We start from the raw sequence: 14,836 nt of genomic DNA, 5'->3' as shown, positions 1-14,836 counted from the left end.
TTAAACATCTATCGTCTTTATCTATCCTCCTTTTTTTGTGTTTGCTACTCTCATGTAACACCTGCTCTAATCTTCGGCGCTTGTATGACCTTATTGCGTTGCAAGTGCCGTAAAACACTTACTAAAACTAAAAAGGAAACTAAATGAGAAGAGGATAATGACAGGTAGATTTAGGTACCTTTGTACATCACTAGATTCCTTCTTTTTTTTTTTGGCCCTGCCCAATTCTATCATCCGGTGCTTTTGTGTTTAGTAATAACAACAAACTGTACTACATTTTGGGTTTTAAAATTAGCTGTTAGTCTTAGAGTGAACACACAGGAAAATGTTGTACATATAAAAATAAATACATGAATAAATAAGTAAATACTTATGTGAAGCGTGCTGACAAAAAGAGTTACTTCTCGGATTCAGGCCTTAAGGAAATAGATACATCACACTTATAGGTGAAGTTTTTACAATTTATAGGTATGAAATATAAGGAGTGTTGTACTTAAAGAATATGGCATCTATAGAAAATTTACAAATTTGACCCTATAGTGTCAATTTTTGGTCAATATCTCCATTTGTTGACTGCGAGAAGTAACTCATTTTGTCAGCACGCCTCACATATGTTTCCTCACTCTTATAACGTTTTTTTGGTAAGTTACACATCCAAGTGTTGCCATAGCCCCAACTGGAGATGGGTACCACAACCGGTTAGTAGTTTGTTTAGATCTTGTTAGTTCTACATTCCTCACACCACTAGATTCCTCTTCTTCAGCATCATTCCATATTTATTTGCTCAGATCAGTTCCTGAGTTCCCACTTACAGATAAGCTGTGAATGAACTTGATATTGTTATATCTAAATAAACACATCAAGGGACACCTGGCAATATTATAGTTTCGCTGTTTTCTTCACAGTACGGTAATTTTGAACTAGAAAGAAAAAAAAGAGCTAATCTCACGAGAGCACCTGCCAACCACCCACTTACATTTATACCTGTATATATGCCTATTTTGTATAAAGATAAACAGGAAGTATTCACTTGCCAAGGGAATTTATTCCTCTATTCCACTTTACTATATTGAGGGTGTCATTTGTTGCTTCCCTTGACTCGGATTTTTTTTTTTTTGGTGTTTTGATACATTTTTAGTTTTTGGGCCTTAGGTGTCAGCGGTAGGATCTATCTCAATCTTATACGACATACGTTTACAGTCGTACAGACAAAATTGTCCAAAAAAGCCATCCATTGTTGAGGAAAAGGTAGTTGTCTAAGGGTGTGGCAGGCATATGCCGCTGGTTTATTTAGGTTTAGTAAGTGTTTTACGCCACTTGCAAAACAATAAGGTCATACAAGTGCCGAAGATTAGAGGTGTCACAAGAGGGTAACAAACATTAAAAATAAGGAGCGGAGATAAGGGCGATAGATGTTTGATAGGAAAGAAGAACCAAACCAAACCAGAGCACCCACAAATTAAGGAAGACACAGTCCTTCAAGTAGTGAGTGAATCATGAAACTTCCACAAAAGTAAAACAGCACAAAACATATGAAATATAACCCAAAGTTATATATATAACATTAACAACAAACACACCAAAAACCAAGAAAAGAGTGGAAAAAGACATTCTTGTGCACAGAGCTCAGGTAAGATCAACTTTATTACACACAAAAAAAACAACAACAAAAAGTGAATTTCACAGCTTTGGTCATCTCTTCCTGAAAGCTAGACTGGTCACCGTCTGTCCAGTTTGACCTCCAAAAGTGAATTTGGGAGCAGGAAGTTCATCCATCAAATCAAAATCTGCAAGAAAAAAACCCAAAAAAATAAAGACAAACTATCATTAAATTGAGCTAGTCGTCTGCTTCACTACGGACAGCATACTTCAAAACTTGAAAATCCAGAAAGAACAGATTTTTGATTTTCTCCCCATAACCTAAATTATTTAACTCATCATAAACTATCAAATTCATGGGAGCACCCATGACACCTAACCAGCTTGCCAGTAAAGCCTACTACAGAAAAGTATCAGGGTAGAAGGCAAGAGGAAGACCAAGAAAGAACTGGATCCAGGGTGTGAAAAATACCCTGAGAACATTCAATATCCCACCCAGCCAGGCCATCAAACTTGCTAGAGACAGGAAGCTCTTTCTCCCCTCGACGCCCTCGAGGTACAAGAGGACGGATAAAGTAAAGTAAAGTAAGTGCTAGAGGTACAAGAGGACGGATAGAGTAAAGTAAAGGAAGTAACCAGCTTCTCCCCTCGACGCCCTAGAGGTACAAGAGGACGGATAAAGTAAAGTAAAGACCCTGGAGGAGCTATCATGATGCCAGCTTTGCCCACAACACAGATGAGCCAATAGCACACAATATTACTAGATGACTAGATGTACTGATACCAGCATTTTCGAGTGGGTCAACCTTAAACTATACAGTTGTGAAGCAGCGTGGTGAAATCAGGCGCTCCTCAAAATACCGAAATCGGAGCAAAAGGCATTTTTCGGCGAGCTTGGAAATTTTGGTCACCACATTCCATGTGTTAAAGTAAAGGCACAACATAATATGTCACTTTTCAGTTTTCAACGACTCTTTAGCAATTCGAGTTACCAAAACTTTGGTGGCCATTTCCTTTCTAATTTCACCACTGAAACCAGGTGACCTCACTTCCTTCAATTACAGATATATTTTGAGTTCTACTCAAAAGAAAGGAATATATTTATTTCATTGGAAGCAAGGCAAATAAATCAGCTTTCACATGATACCAATAACTCCACATGCCCAAAAACTGACTAGCGCCTGATTCCACCGCGTCGTTACACAATTACAATGGGGGGTCTTTTAGTTTTAGTAAGAGTTTTACGGCACTTGCAACACAATAAGGTCATATGAGTGCCGAATATTAGAGGTGTTACAAGATAGTAACAAACACAAAAAAGGAGGAGAGATAAGGACGATAGATGTTTGCTAGGAAAGAAGGAGCAACCACCCAGACACCGGCCAACCACCCATTCAATGGGGGTCTGACAGACATCAACAGTGCTTATTTTTAGGTTACAGAGTTTAGGTAGGGTTAGGGTTAGGGTTTCAGTGTTATTAGAATTTTAAAAATATTATTCTGTTTCCGAGCCTTTAGGTTCACCAAGTTTAGAGTTGGCTTCATTAGCATACAGTATCAGGTATTGATTCTTCCAGTGTATAATATTTTTGTAGGCTGTGCTGTGGTTAGTCAAAGATGAAAGCCCAAAGATCAAAGCAACAGCTCCTCTCTAGTCTACAGTCCAGCCAGTTTCACTGCCCACACAGACCTGGGATCCCCATATCAGTGTCAGTGGACATGGGAATATTCAGCTACAGTCCAGCCAGTTTCACTGCCCACACAGACCTGGGATCCCCACATCAGTGTCAGTGGACATGGGAATATTCAGTGTATGGATTGAAATAGTAAGTCATACTGTTTCTTTTTTAGTTTTCGTAGAGGTTTTACGGCGCTCGCAACTGCATAAGGTCATATGAGCGCCAGAAGATTAGAGGTGTTACAAGGGAGTAACAAACATAAAAAAGAAGAAGGGGAGAAAAAGACGATAGATGTTTGATAGGAAAGAAGGAGCAAACCACACCAGAGCACCCACCAACCACCCACAATACTGTTTCTTGCACTGACTGAGTACGCAGAAATCAACACACACTTCTGAAGGATTGATTGTGCAGAACTGCGAATGTTTCATGCGGCTATAATCACTCGCATATCAGCAGCATGATCTGAATTAGTAACAACAACAACAACAACATCAGCAATGCGATCAGAACCATGCTAACTACATCTTTCATCTTGGACTTGATGTTGTTGAGCTTTCAGTAGCATCAAAATTTCTTTGATAGTTTGCTCATGGCCTTGGAAGCTTTGCCAATTCTAATGTGTAGATCAACATCATTATGAATAAATTAGACAAGGTAGGCTATCTATTATATATTTGTGGTGGCCGAATTTTGCTATTCAAAAGGCTTTTTAATGGCTGCATCGATCGCCTTGCGGTTTTCGCTAAAAGATTCTTTAAAATATTCTTCAGATCATGATGGCGCGCTCATATGACCTTAGCAGTTGCGAGCGCCGTAAAACCCTATACTACTACTACTAGATCATGACGCCCTTCGTTTTTTCAGTTTTGAGACAGTTTTGCTGAAAAAAGCTAAATTTCTTTATTTCACCGATCGCTTTTGTAGGCCGACGCTTCTGTCTCTGTAATGTTAGAAAATCCGCCAGGTTTGTTTCTTTCAAGTCGTACTTCCGTTCGATACTATCACGCATTGTCGCGCAATACTGAGCAGTTATTCAGCAACTTGGAAACATATGTGTCACTTTTGTCTCAAGATTTATTGCTCCATTCCAGTAGAGTGTATGTTGTAGGCCAATGACTTTCAGTTGATGTTAATGCACCGATCATTCCTTTCACTGAAAGGGGACCCAGCTAGTTACAATCTAGATTCGAGTACTCTTAGGGCAAGAAGGGCTAACACTAAACGTTGCTGGTATTTTTTCCAGAATATCTTTCGTTTAGTTTTGGTAGAGGTTTTACTGCGCTCGCAACTGCATAAGGTCATATGAGCGCCAAGGGGTGGATGTCAAAAGAGAAGTCCTTACCGGGAATCAGACTTACTCTGCTCACCTCTCTAGCTTCAACAGCACAAAGTCTGCTTCAACTATCAAGGCACCCCGGTAATAGCGGTCACAAGAGTGTGACAAACATAAAAAAGAAGTAGAGGAAAAATTACGATAGTAAGGATTAAGAAAGAAAAAGGAGCAGTTCCCAGTTGCAGTTCAGGCCCAGTTCTGAACATGACATCGATGAATTGGTCTATTTACAATTCTACTGCGCATAAGAACAGGTTAATGTCCCCCCTTTGGGAATGGCCAATTGCAGTCCATAATCTATACACAAGTGTACTGTCCTTGAACCCAGAGATACAAACTAAACTGACTGATAAAGATACCACAATGGGAAAATGACAGTAATTTTTCAACTCTAGAGATCCAGTACTGTCACGATGAAAGGGTATTTCAAAGAACGTTGGGGGAGGGGCTACATGTAGCCGCAATAAATATACCATCTGGCACACACTTAGCAAACCTGCACACAGCAAACAGACTTTCAGGTCCTGAATTTTCTTCGTATTTTCTATGCATTTCAATCACACATTCATCCGAAACGAAAAGATATCCGCTTCTCACCAATTTCTCTCTAAATAATTTATAAATATGCATGCTCAACTCTACATCACAGTTTGTGACCTCAGAGCTTTTTTCTGGTCCTATCTCCATATTTTTTTAAACAACGAAAATGTGACTTCTTCTTAAGCTCACTCTTTGCTAAGATCATGAACTGTTTTCACTATTATTAAAAACGAGCTGGGTACCCCGCTAGATGAAGGGACTCAAATTACTCAAAAGAATCAATCGTCAAGTCATTGTGGAACCAGTATGCACTGTTTGTGAACGGAACCCTCACTTGTTTACCATGTCGTCTAAGAAGACGAACTTTCCCAAGATTAGATTTAAACGAAACTAATGAAAAACTGAAAATTAAACTACAGTGACTTAAGACGCCATATTATAACTGTGCACCCTTTAAATGATTCTGAACCACCGTTAATTTTGTCAATTTCTAAAGGTTGGGAAGTTATAGGAGGCCAAAGTGATGTACTTTCACAAATATAACATCATGTATAGATGGAGATGGTACAAAAATGCACTGAGCTCATCGCGAGTCGTTCTCACCAGCCTCAAAATGCTGCGTCAGCTGTTCCTTGGTCCAGTTGCAGCTGGTGAGCAGGAGAAGCCCGCCGGGCCGCAGGGCGGCGTGCACATGTTGCCGATACATATCTCTGTCTGTGGTCACCTCGGGGCGCAGGAGGCAGATGGCGTCGTACGTGCCTTTGTCAAGACACACGTCAAACTTGCCACCGGCGCACAAACCCTCCACTGCCGTAGATGCTAGGATATCACACACCTGTGATAGAATATAGAGGTGCATGTCATTTACATTTCACATGCTAATGGCGGGTAAAAATTGGTGGCGAGTGTGTACAGTGTAGCACGCACATAGCGAACACGCAGCGATCTATAACAAACACATACATAGAGAACAATGTGCACATCGCGAACACACCCATAGCAAACACAGACATAGAGAACAAACGCACATAGCGAACATACACATATATAATATAACAAATACACACATAGAGAACAATATGCACGTAGTTAACATACACATAGTGAACACACATATATAACAAATACACACATAGAGAACAATATGCACAAAGCAATATACACACATAGGGCACACGATATAACAAACACAGACATAGAGAACAATATGCACGTAGTTAACATACACATAGTGAACACGCATACAAACACACAGAGAGAACAATATGCGCCTATAGCAGACATACACATAGGGAACCCACACATAGTGAACACACACAGAGAGAACAAATGCACATAGTTAACATACACATAGGAAACACACGCATAACAAACACACACAGAGAACAATAGGCATATAGTTAACATACACACAGCAAACACGCATATATTATATAACAAACACACACATTGAGAACAACATACACATAGGGAACACGCACCGAGAGAACAATACGCGCCTATAGCTAACATACACATAGGGAACACACATATAACAAACACAGACATAGAGAACAATACGCGCCTATAGCTAACATACACATAGTGAACACGCATATATAAAACACACACCGAGAGAACAATACGTGCCTATAGCAGACCTACACATAGGGAACACACGCACAGAAAACATGCACATAGCAAACAGATTTTCCGGTCCAAAACTTTCTCCTATACAAGTATATATTCTTTGTGTTTAAAACAGGGACACAGCGAAATTCAAGCATAACAAAGAGATTTACGCAGCCCATCGATTTTGCTATGAGTGTGCTAGACTGTGGGTTTAATGTCCTACTGGTTTGTTTGTTTTCGTACTGTTTTACGGTGTTCACAACTGCATAAGGTCATATGAGCGCCAAAGGGGTGAATATCAATAGAGGAGTCGAAACAGGAACTCAGGCTTACTCTGCTCAATAGTCCAAGATGGCCAACCATTGTCGAACAGGTAAGTGGTTCATTTCAGACAGGTAGATGTCTTGGACAGTGCCATCATACTATACAAAAAGCAAAAGGGGAGAACTTGTAGAAAGTGGGTGACTCAAGAGGTGATTGTCTTGAGCAGGTGGCTGTTAGAGCAGGTTCAACTGTCTTCATTATAATAAGAATAGAAAGCATTTCTATAGCGCAAATCCCCGCTCAGCAGCAAGCTTCACAATCTATACTATTACCCCAGCAGACCTGAGAGCATTCTGAAACAATCTCAACTTCCTGGGAAGCGTACAGAGCAAGCAGTCATTTATAGGCGCTAAAACTCTAATATACTGACAAGATCTTTAGTTTTAGTAAGAGTTTTACGGCACATGCAACACAATAAGGTCATATGAGCGCCAGAGGAATAGAGGTATTACAAGAGAGTAACAAACATAAAAAAAGAATGAGGGGAGATAAGGACGATGGATGTTTGATAGGAAAGAAGATAGCAAACCACACCACAGCACCCGTCAACCACCCACTCTGAGTGAATCGGACTCACCTGAAACTCCACACCCTGCAGCTCTTCTTTCTCTGCTACTTGCTTCGCCAGCTGTATCGCCCCCTCGCTGTAGTCCACTCCAACAAGGTTTTCATATCCCTCTTCTCTCTGGAGATTAAAAAAAAAAAAGACAGGATTGAAAATCCTCTCATCATGTGCAAATAAAAAAACCAACAACCCATAAAGTGATCATTTCTTGTTTTGTATACGTACCAGATAGTTACAAGAGAGAAACTACCAAAGTCCTGCATTCTGTCGCCTCACCTTGTGTCCTATAAACACAACAATTTATAGAAACAAAATTTTCCAGCGGTTAGTGCGCTCGTCTCAAAAGCGGAAAGTCCGAGTTCAAGCCTCGGTTTGGACACAGATTTTTTTTGGGACCCCCTCCTGCCTACCCAGCAGTAATGGGTACCTGACTTCAAGTTGGGGAAGTAAAGGCGGCGTGGAAAGTAACTGGCCACCCTACCACAATATGCCGAAGGCCCAGGAAGTTGTCTCACTAACAAGGCAATCCCCAATGTCCGGATCGGATGTGGGAACAACTTTACTTTACTTTAATTTTCCACGAGAACAAACTGTTGGCCAGCTATTCATATGTGCTATGGCTAAAATTTTGAAATTAAAAAAAATTTGCAGTATCGTAATTTGTGTTATATTGGTTGCATCCCTATTGAAAAAAAAAGCAACTAAAGAAACATTATGCAAGTACAACTGCTAGAAGAAGGAAACAGTTAATCTTTGCTCTCTCCTGAAAAATATTATATTCTAGGCTTAGAATAGTTTTAAAACAGCTTTCCGAAGATATATATAACAACATTTTGTATGGTTCAGAGATATGGAAAACAAACAAAACAATTCAAAGAAAATTTTTTAAAAGCTTCCAAACAAAATGTTTGCGAATATTTCTACTGATGAAATGGAATAAATTTATTACAAATAATGAAGTGTTGAAAAGAGCTGGAATTGAAGATATCAACACAACCATATACAGGAGAAGATGGAGATATCTTGGACATGTTCTTAGAAAGCAGAAGAAAAGAATGCCCTATTTGACATGATATGGGAAATCAACTGGAAAAAGAAATCGAGGAAGACCAACTGGAAGCTATAGAGGCACAATAAGGGATGAGGCAATCACCCAGGGCCTGGATGTGTCGAAATTGGAGGACGTGGCCAGGGACAGACAAGTGTGGCGTCCACTGCTCTCCACCTTATATACCTGTCGGTATAAGGAGAGAGAGAAAAAAAAAGTAAAACTACATCTTCCACAAGAACAAATAAAAGTTGTCGCGTAGTAAAAGCAATCTTTTCTTACCAAAGCCAGAAGGAGCATGCCGTTGCCGCAGCCCAAGTCAAGAATCCGAGACGAGACGAGAACCTCTTCCTGTTTCGTCAACCATCTCACCATTCTGTCCTGTACCTCCTCCCCAAACCTGAGAGAAACGAGGGAAAACGGAAAAGTTTGCTATGGTGAGAGGATGCCACTTAAATCCAAGTCCTTCACTCTCCCTTTAGGGCCTTTTGTGGCCTAGAGGTTAAGGTGTTGGCCTCTCATTCAAAGGTCCCAGGTTCGAATCAGGGTTGCGACCGAAAAATTTTGGGCTCTAAAATTGTCTTCGTTCACCTTTTTTCCTGCTCTCTAGCAATGTTCTATCGTCTGCTTTCGTCTCCTCTTTCTGCCCCCACCCGCTCGCAACTGCATAAGGCTAAGGTCATATGAGTGCCAGAAGATTAGAGGAGTTATAAGAGAGTAACAAACATAAAAAAGAAGAAGGGGAGATAAGGATGATAGAGGTTTCAGAGGAAAGAAGAAGCAAACCACACCAGAGTACCCGCCAACCACCCACATTTGTCTGTATGTCTTTCCTAACATGAAATGAAAGAAACCACCATCGCATCATCATGCTTCTCTTTGTTTCAAGACAAAAAAAGAAAACTTTTGGAAAGAGACATATTTCATTTTCAAGCTAAACGATAGATCACTTTTGTGGAGTGTATAGAATTTGCAGTAGAAAAGTAAGATAAATGTGCTTGGAAGGTCATAGCAGCTGTCCCCGTCTTTTATGCAAGAAAAATTCTGAAATTATGGAGACTGAGCCCAAAAAGGTGAAATTATGCGATTCTGTTAATTTTAGTAAAGAAGGCCAAAGGAAAATAATCAGAAATAATGCAAAAAAAGATCAAATTTTGGTAATTATGCGGGGTGCATAAAACCATGGGGACAGTAATTGGTCTAAAAACATCCAACTTCTCTACATAATAACTAACAAGAGCAGAGACTGGGATTAAATCAGAGAAAAAATAAGTGTTATCTCAGGGAAAAAAAGAAAGACACTTCAAACATTTACGTTATATCCGATTTTATTAAAAAGCCCCATCTACACATTTTACACAATATTTAATCAACATGGCACAAATAATCAAAGAAGAATGGTAATGGTATGTCATCCGGTCGTAGAAATCAAGCAGATTTTTGCTTTAGCTTTAATTTTAATGATGGGACACAAAAGGCAAAACCCTTCTCCCCCCCCCCCCCCCACCACCCCCAATGCTTGGCAAAATCAATGCATCTCGTAGATGAAGGTGTGCAATCTATTATCTTTATTTCTTGAATTTGAGAAACACATGCCTGCCTAGTTTCATTCTGCTCTTTGAGAATTATAGAGTTTAAAGGGAAGCTGTTAATATTATTCATCATTTGAAAATTTGCACCTCACAGGAATGACAAGATGAACTAAATTTTTTTTTTAAAGCCTGACACTGACAGTGACAGCGAAATTTTACTTTTTGACGCAGCAAAGACAAAGCCGTACCATATCTCACCAACATCTCCAACATCACCAAAGGCTTCAAGTTCTCGGGCGTACGTGTCATCCCAGCTGGAACAAAACCAAAAAAAAGCAACAACATAGAAAAAAGTCTGTACGCGCCTCAAGAGAATATTACTGATACAACATTTTGCCTTCAGAAAAATCAAGAAAATTCGAAAAACAATGAATGTCTTTACTCTGAGAGAGAGAGAGAGAGAGAGAGAGAGAGAGAGAGAGAGAGAGAGAGAGAGGGAGAGAGAGAGGGAGAGGGAGGGAGGGAGGGAGGGAGGGAGAGAGACAGACAGACAGACAGAGAGAGAGAGAGAGAGAGAGAGAGAGAGAGAGAGAGAGAGAGGGAGAGAGAGAGAGAGAGACAGAGAGACAGAGAGAGAGAGAGACAGACAAAGAGAGAGAGAGACAGACAGAGAGAGACAGAGAGAGAGAATTATCTATCAAAAAAATGTATCCATTTTGTTGCAGATGAATAACTTTGGGGTACCGGTATCATGAATTTTATGTTGAAAAGTGAAATGAGCAACACCCAAGAGAAACTGGTCAATATAAATCATATAAATGTCCATCATAGTTTATAAAATAATACTGGTAATAAAATAAGATGTTTTTCTCCTCTTAACAGAGACGACTAGGGATGAAGAAAGGAAACAAAAATATGTCATTGGTGCATATAGGGGAACCTTGATTTTGTGAAGACATTTAACGCTGCCAGCCCCACGCGCGTATATTTTCAGCAGCGCCTGTACCTCCCACCATCCCATGAGTCTATGATACCCCTATACATCAGCTGAGAAGAATGGTATACACACTATTGCTTTGTTCCCAGTTCTGAGGATTCAAAATCAGCATCATTTTGTTTTTCCATTCTGTTGCAGGTCCAGTCTGAAAGCCACTGCAAACACCATCAGTCGCAGGTAAGACTGAAAATGAGAGAAAAGAAGGATTGTTTTGTACCTGTGTTCAAATCTTTTGAAGGAACACACACACACACATACACACACACACACACACGTGTAAATAAAGTCTATGTATAGTCAACTGTCCAAGACGGCTACCCATCGCCTGAAGAAAAAAGTGCTTCTCTTATACAGAGGTGGACTATAGATTTTTTTTAAAAAAACATGAGGAGGGGGGTAGTGGTTGTTTGAATCAGTGAAAGTCTAGGACAGGTGGCTATTATTAGAGCATTTTCAAATGTGTGACATATTATAAGCATACATACAAGTGTTAGATGAAAAGTTTGGTACCAGCCATACGGAGACCATAAAGCAGGTGTTTAGACAGATTGGTTTTCTTGGCTGATTTCAAGGGTCACAACTCAGTCCCCACTCATTGGCTTCCCTTGTTTATTCTATAATGAAATAATAACCCATATATATGCAATAATACTGACACCAGAGGGAAGATAGAATTTTGCCTATATATAGAAGGAAAATAAATTATGTATATATGTGCATGTCTGAGTGATGTGCGTAATTTTGGGTGCCCGTGAGAACCAGCAGTGGCTCCAGAGCAAATTTTTATGAGGTGACAATTAAAGAATGTCACTACGATTTGATGGAGGATTGAACCAATGTGTATCAGTACCACGACATGCTGTGCAAGAACGACTCTGCTTCGGCCCTATATATAACACATCCTGAGTTCTTCGAAGGGCGAGAGCCCAGATGTTGCTGGATCGATAACAACAACCACGTCTGTGTTCTATTTGAACTTTAAAATTTGCAGTTTCCAAGGACACTCTGCTCTGGGAGTCTCCAAACTTTGACGGACATTTTCACAGTAATAAAATTTTACTTCTGACGCAAGGCAACCCTCACCTCCTTCAATCGCAAAGATATATCAATTTCTATCATGTAAGAGTAAGATTCACCAATAGATAGACAAATGAACAGGCTTTACAATTAGGCCTATACCAATAACTCCAGGTGCCAAAAAAAATGCAGAGCACCCAATTCCACCCATATCATGGCACAAATTGACGATGTCATAATGATCAAAGAATTTTCTTTTACATAGTTATAGATCTACTCATAGTCTAAGTATAATAACGCCCACATATATATATCCAAATATTTAAGTCTTAATTCCTTTCCCTTATTTCCATTTAAATGGAAAAAAGGGGGTGCGCATACACACACACACACACATATATATATATATATATATATATATATATATATAAAATAACAATTTATAATGATGGTAAATGGTGCGGTCTGAGGGGAGAACTCGGGAGAAAAAATAATGAGCGCAAGAAAGACATCCAGAATCAGGACTAACACGTGTTTCTATTAAAGTTTAAAGTAGTGAGTAAACAAATCATGACAATGGTAGATACCACGATGTGTCCGTAGCAAAAAAATAAGCCGGTACAATTTAAGAATGTGGGTCTCGTCTGTTTAGACTTGGCATCATCCACACAAAGTACTGGACATCGGTACTGATTTAAATATTCGGTATCGATGTATTGTCAGTAGATAGATCGGTAACATTTTTACTTTTACACCCACACACAGATGCACTGATATGGAGGCTAAACTGCCAGCAGAACACATGTGTGGCCACTAAAACCCTTGCAAATCAATTGTTTTCTTGTAAATATCAATCCTAATTGCCAAAACATCAAACCATCGTGAAATTCAGGGGGACATGCCCCCCTGAAACCCCCCAGTTTCTTTTTAGGTCAGATGAAACCCCCCCATGTTATTAAAAATAAGTCAAATACTACAACGCCACTGGTCCTAGTTCTGTTTTCAAACATTAATAACTCAGTAACTATTGATTTGCGGCAAAAATGAAGGCCATATTCGTGTTCAGCATGCAAAATACTACTAGAAAAAAAGTATATCAAATGTGTACATGAGACGCGTGTTTTAGTAAAAAAAAATACCGATAGATCTATAGATTCTAGATCCTGCCTACATTTAAAATGAGCAGTAAAATTTCACTTGTTCTTAACAAGTCAAGGGGGGTTTCAGGTGGGCCCTGACCTAAGGGTGGGCCGACTCCGACAACTTCCGAACTTTCAACTCTGAAGATTTTTGGTTTCCAGTTCGTCGAATTCGACTCCAAATCCGAATTCAGGTCAAGATAGCAGCCAATCAAATTTGAGGAAAGGCAAGGTCAATTCGGTCGGATTCGTGTCAAGTCGTTCTCCCTCCACCCGTCGAGTCGACCACGCTGTAGAGAATCCCGACGTCCCGAAACCGGTGCAGATAAAGGGGTCGGGGAGGGGGGAGGAGCGGGGAAGAGGTCACAGATGTCGGGATTGAGGCAGGCAATGTTTTAAATGTTTCTTGGGTGCAGTTTTGCATAAAATTATTTAGTTTTAAACAAATTAAATATGTTTTCGCTCCTTGTGTTCCATTTTCTCCCTGGCTGCTCTAGTCTCTAGTTTGGGAATTCGGGTTCGGACTCGGCCTCCTGCCCAATGTTCGAGCTCCGACTCCAATCCCACGAATTCGTCGAATTCCGAACTTCGACTCGACTTCGCCCATGCTTATTCTGACCCAACCAAAACATTGGAGAGTTTCAGGGGGGTCATGCCCCCTGAATTTGACCATAATTTGATTTTTCGTAGTGACTATTTCTCCAAACGTTCGGGAAAATAAAGCTGAACTCTATTTCTCGGAACGGTTTCCGATCTCAAGATTTTTTGGGTTATCTGCGAGATTTAGGCGTCATCCTTTCATTCTGCGAGGACTGGGAAACCTATTTTGCATTAAGTCACCCAGCAAAAACTAAAATCCTTCATGTAAAAAAAATCCCCCCACCCCTAATACATTCACACCTTTCACACACACATGGGCCACTCCACTCCATTCGTTTATTATCAACAAATCTCGAGAACGGAAACCGTTCGGAGAAATCGATTCTAGATCTAGAGCTCAAGTTTATTTTCCCGAACGTTCGGAGAAATAGAGCCGGTCATGATTTTTTGCAATTAGATCTAGATCTAGATTCTAGATATCTAGCTCGAGCCTCTAGATCTAGATATAGATCTGGTGGTTTGATAGGCTATATTTATTCTCCATATCGGATATGTTATCGGCACGCGCATTAAAAAGTAATGGGTTTTTTTTAACTTTAAAAGGCAGTCTTGTTAAAGAGTAGACTTAGAAGTAGAATCAGAAGTAATCGAGGGTGGGTCAAAACTAGTATCCTCAAATCCAATCCCTGTACCAATATGCCTACTAAAGAAACATACACGCTTCTGAATGATTCAATGCTCCAATCGAAGTATGTTTATTAAGCCAGCAAGATTTGACTTCTTTATAGATCTCTAGATCTGTGTAAACTTGTGTAGTCGTGTGTTGTGATTAGTGATGGAACTGTTGAT

General features: G+C 39.9%; 1 protein-coding gene across 1 annotated transcript; it reads right to left on the bottom strand.

The window, feature by feature from the left end:
* Nucleotides 1–1,613: 1,613 nt before the first annotated feature.
* LOC101862639 (EEF1A lysine methyltransferase 2) lies at nt 1,614–14,831 on the bottom strand. The gene is made up of 7 exons (XM_005095882.3): nt 14,705–14,831; nt 11,304–11,414; nt 10,483–10,548; nt 8,985–9,102; nt 7,667–7,774; nt 5,758–5,989; nt 1,614–1,787 (listed from the first exon to the last, which is right to left on the bottom strand). Exons 2-7 carry the CDS (start codon nt 11,357–11,359, stop codon nt 1,693–1,695), a joined length of 675 nt encoding a protein of 224 aa, XP_005095939.1. The 5' UTR covers nt 11,360–11,414; nt 14,705–14,831; the 3' UTR covers nt 1,614–1,692.
* Nucleotides 14,832–14,836: the final 5 nt, after the last annotated feature.

Source organism: Aplysia californica, unplaced genomic scaffold, assembly GCF_000002075.1.
Source record: "Aplysia californica isolate F4 #8 unplaced genomic scaffold, AplCal3.0 scaffold00116, whole genome shotgun sequence".
Lineage (NCBI taxonomy): Eukaryota > Metazoa > Mollusca > Gastropoda > Aplysiida > Aplysiidae > Aplysia > Aplysia californica.
This window is presented reverse-complemented; position numbering and strand designations above follow the sequence as displayed.

Coding starts and splice junctions, on each gene's coding strand:
- LOC101862639 (XM_005095882.3), bottom strand. CDS start 11,359: ATGGAAAAACAAAATGATGCTGATTTTGAATCCTCAGAACTGGGAACA. Junction 9,103..10,482: donor GGAGATGTTGGTGAGATATG/GTACGGCTTTGT, acceptor CGTTTCTCTCAG/GTTTGGGGAGGAGGTACAGG. Junction 7,775..8,984: donor GCATGCTCCTTCTGGCTTTG/GTAAGAAAAGAT, acceptor TTTAATCTCCAG/AGAGAAGAGGGATATGAAAA.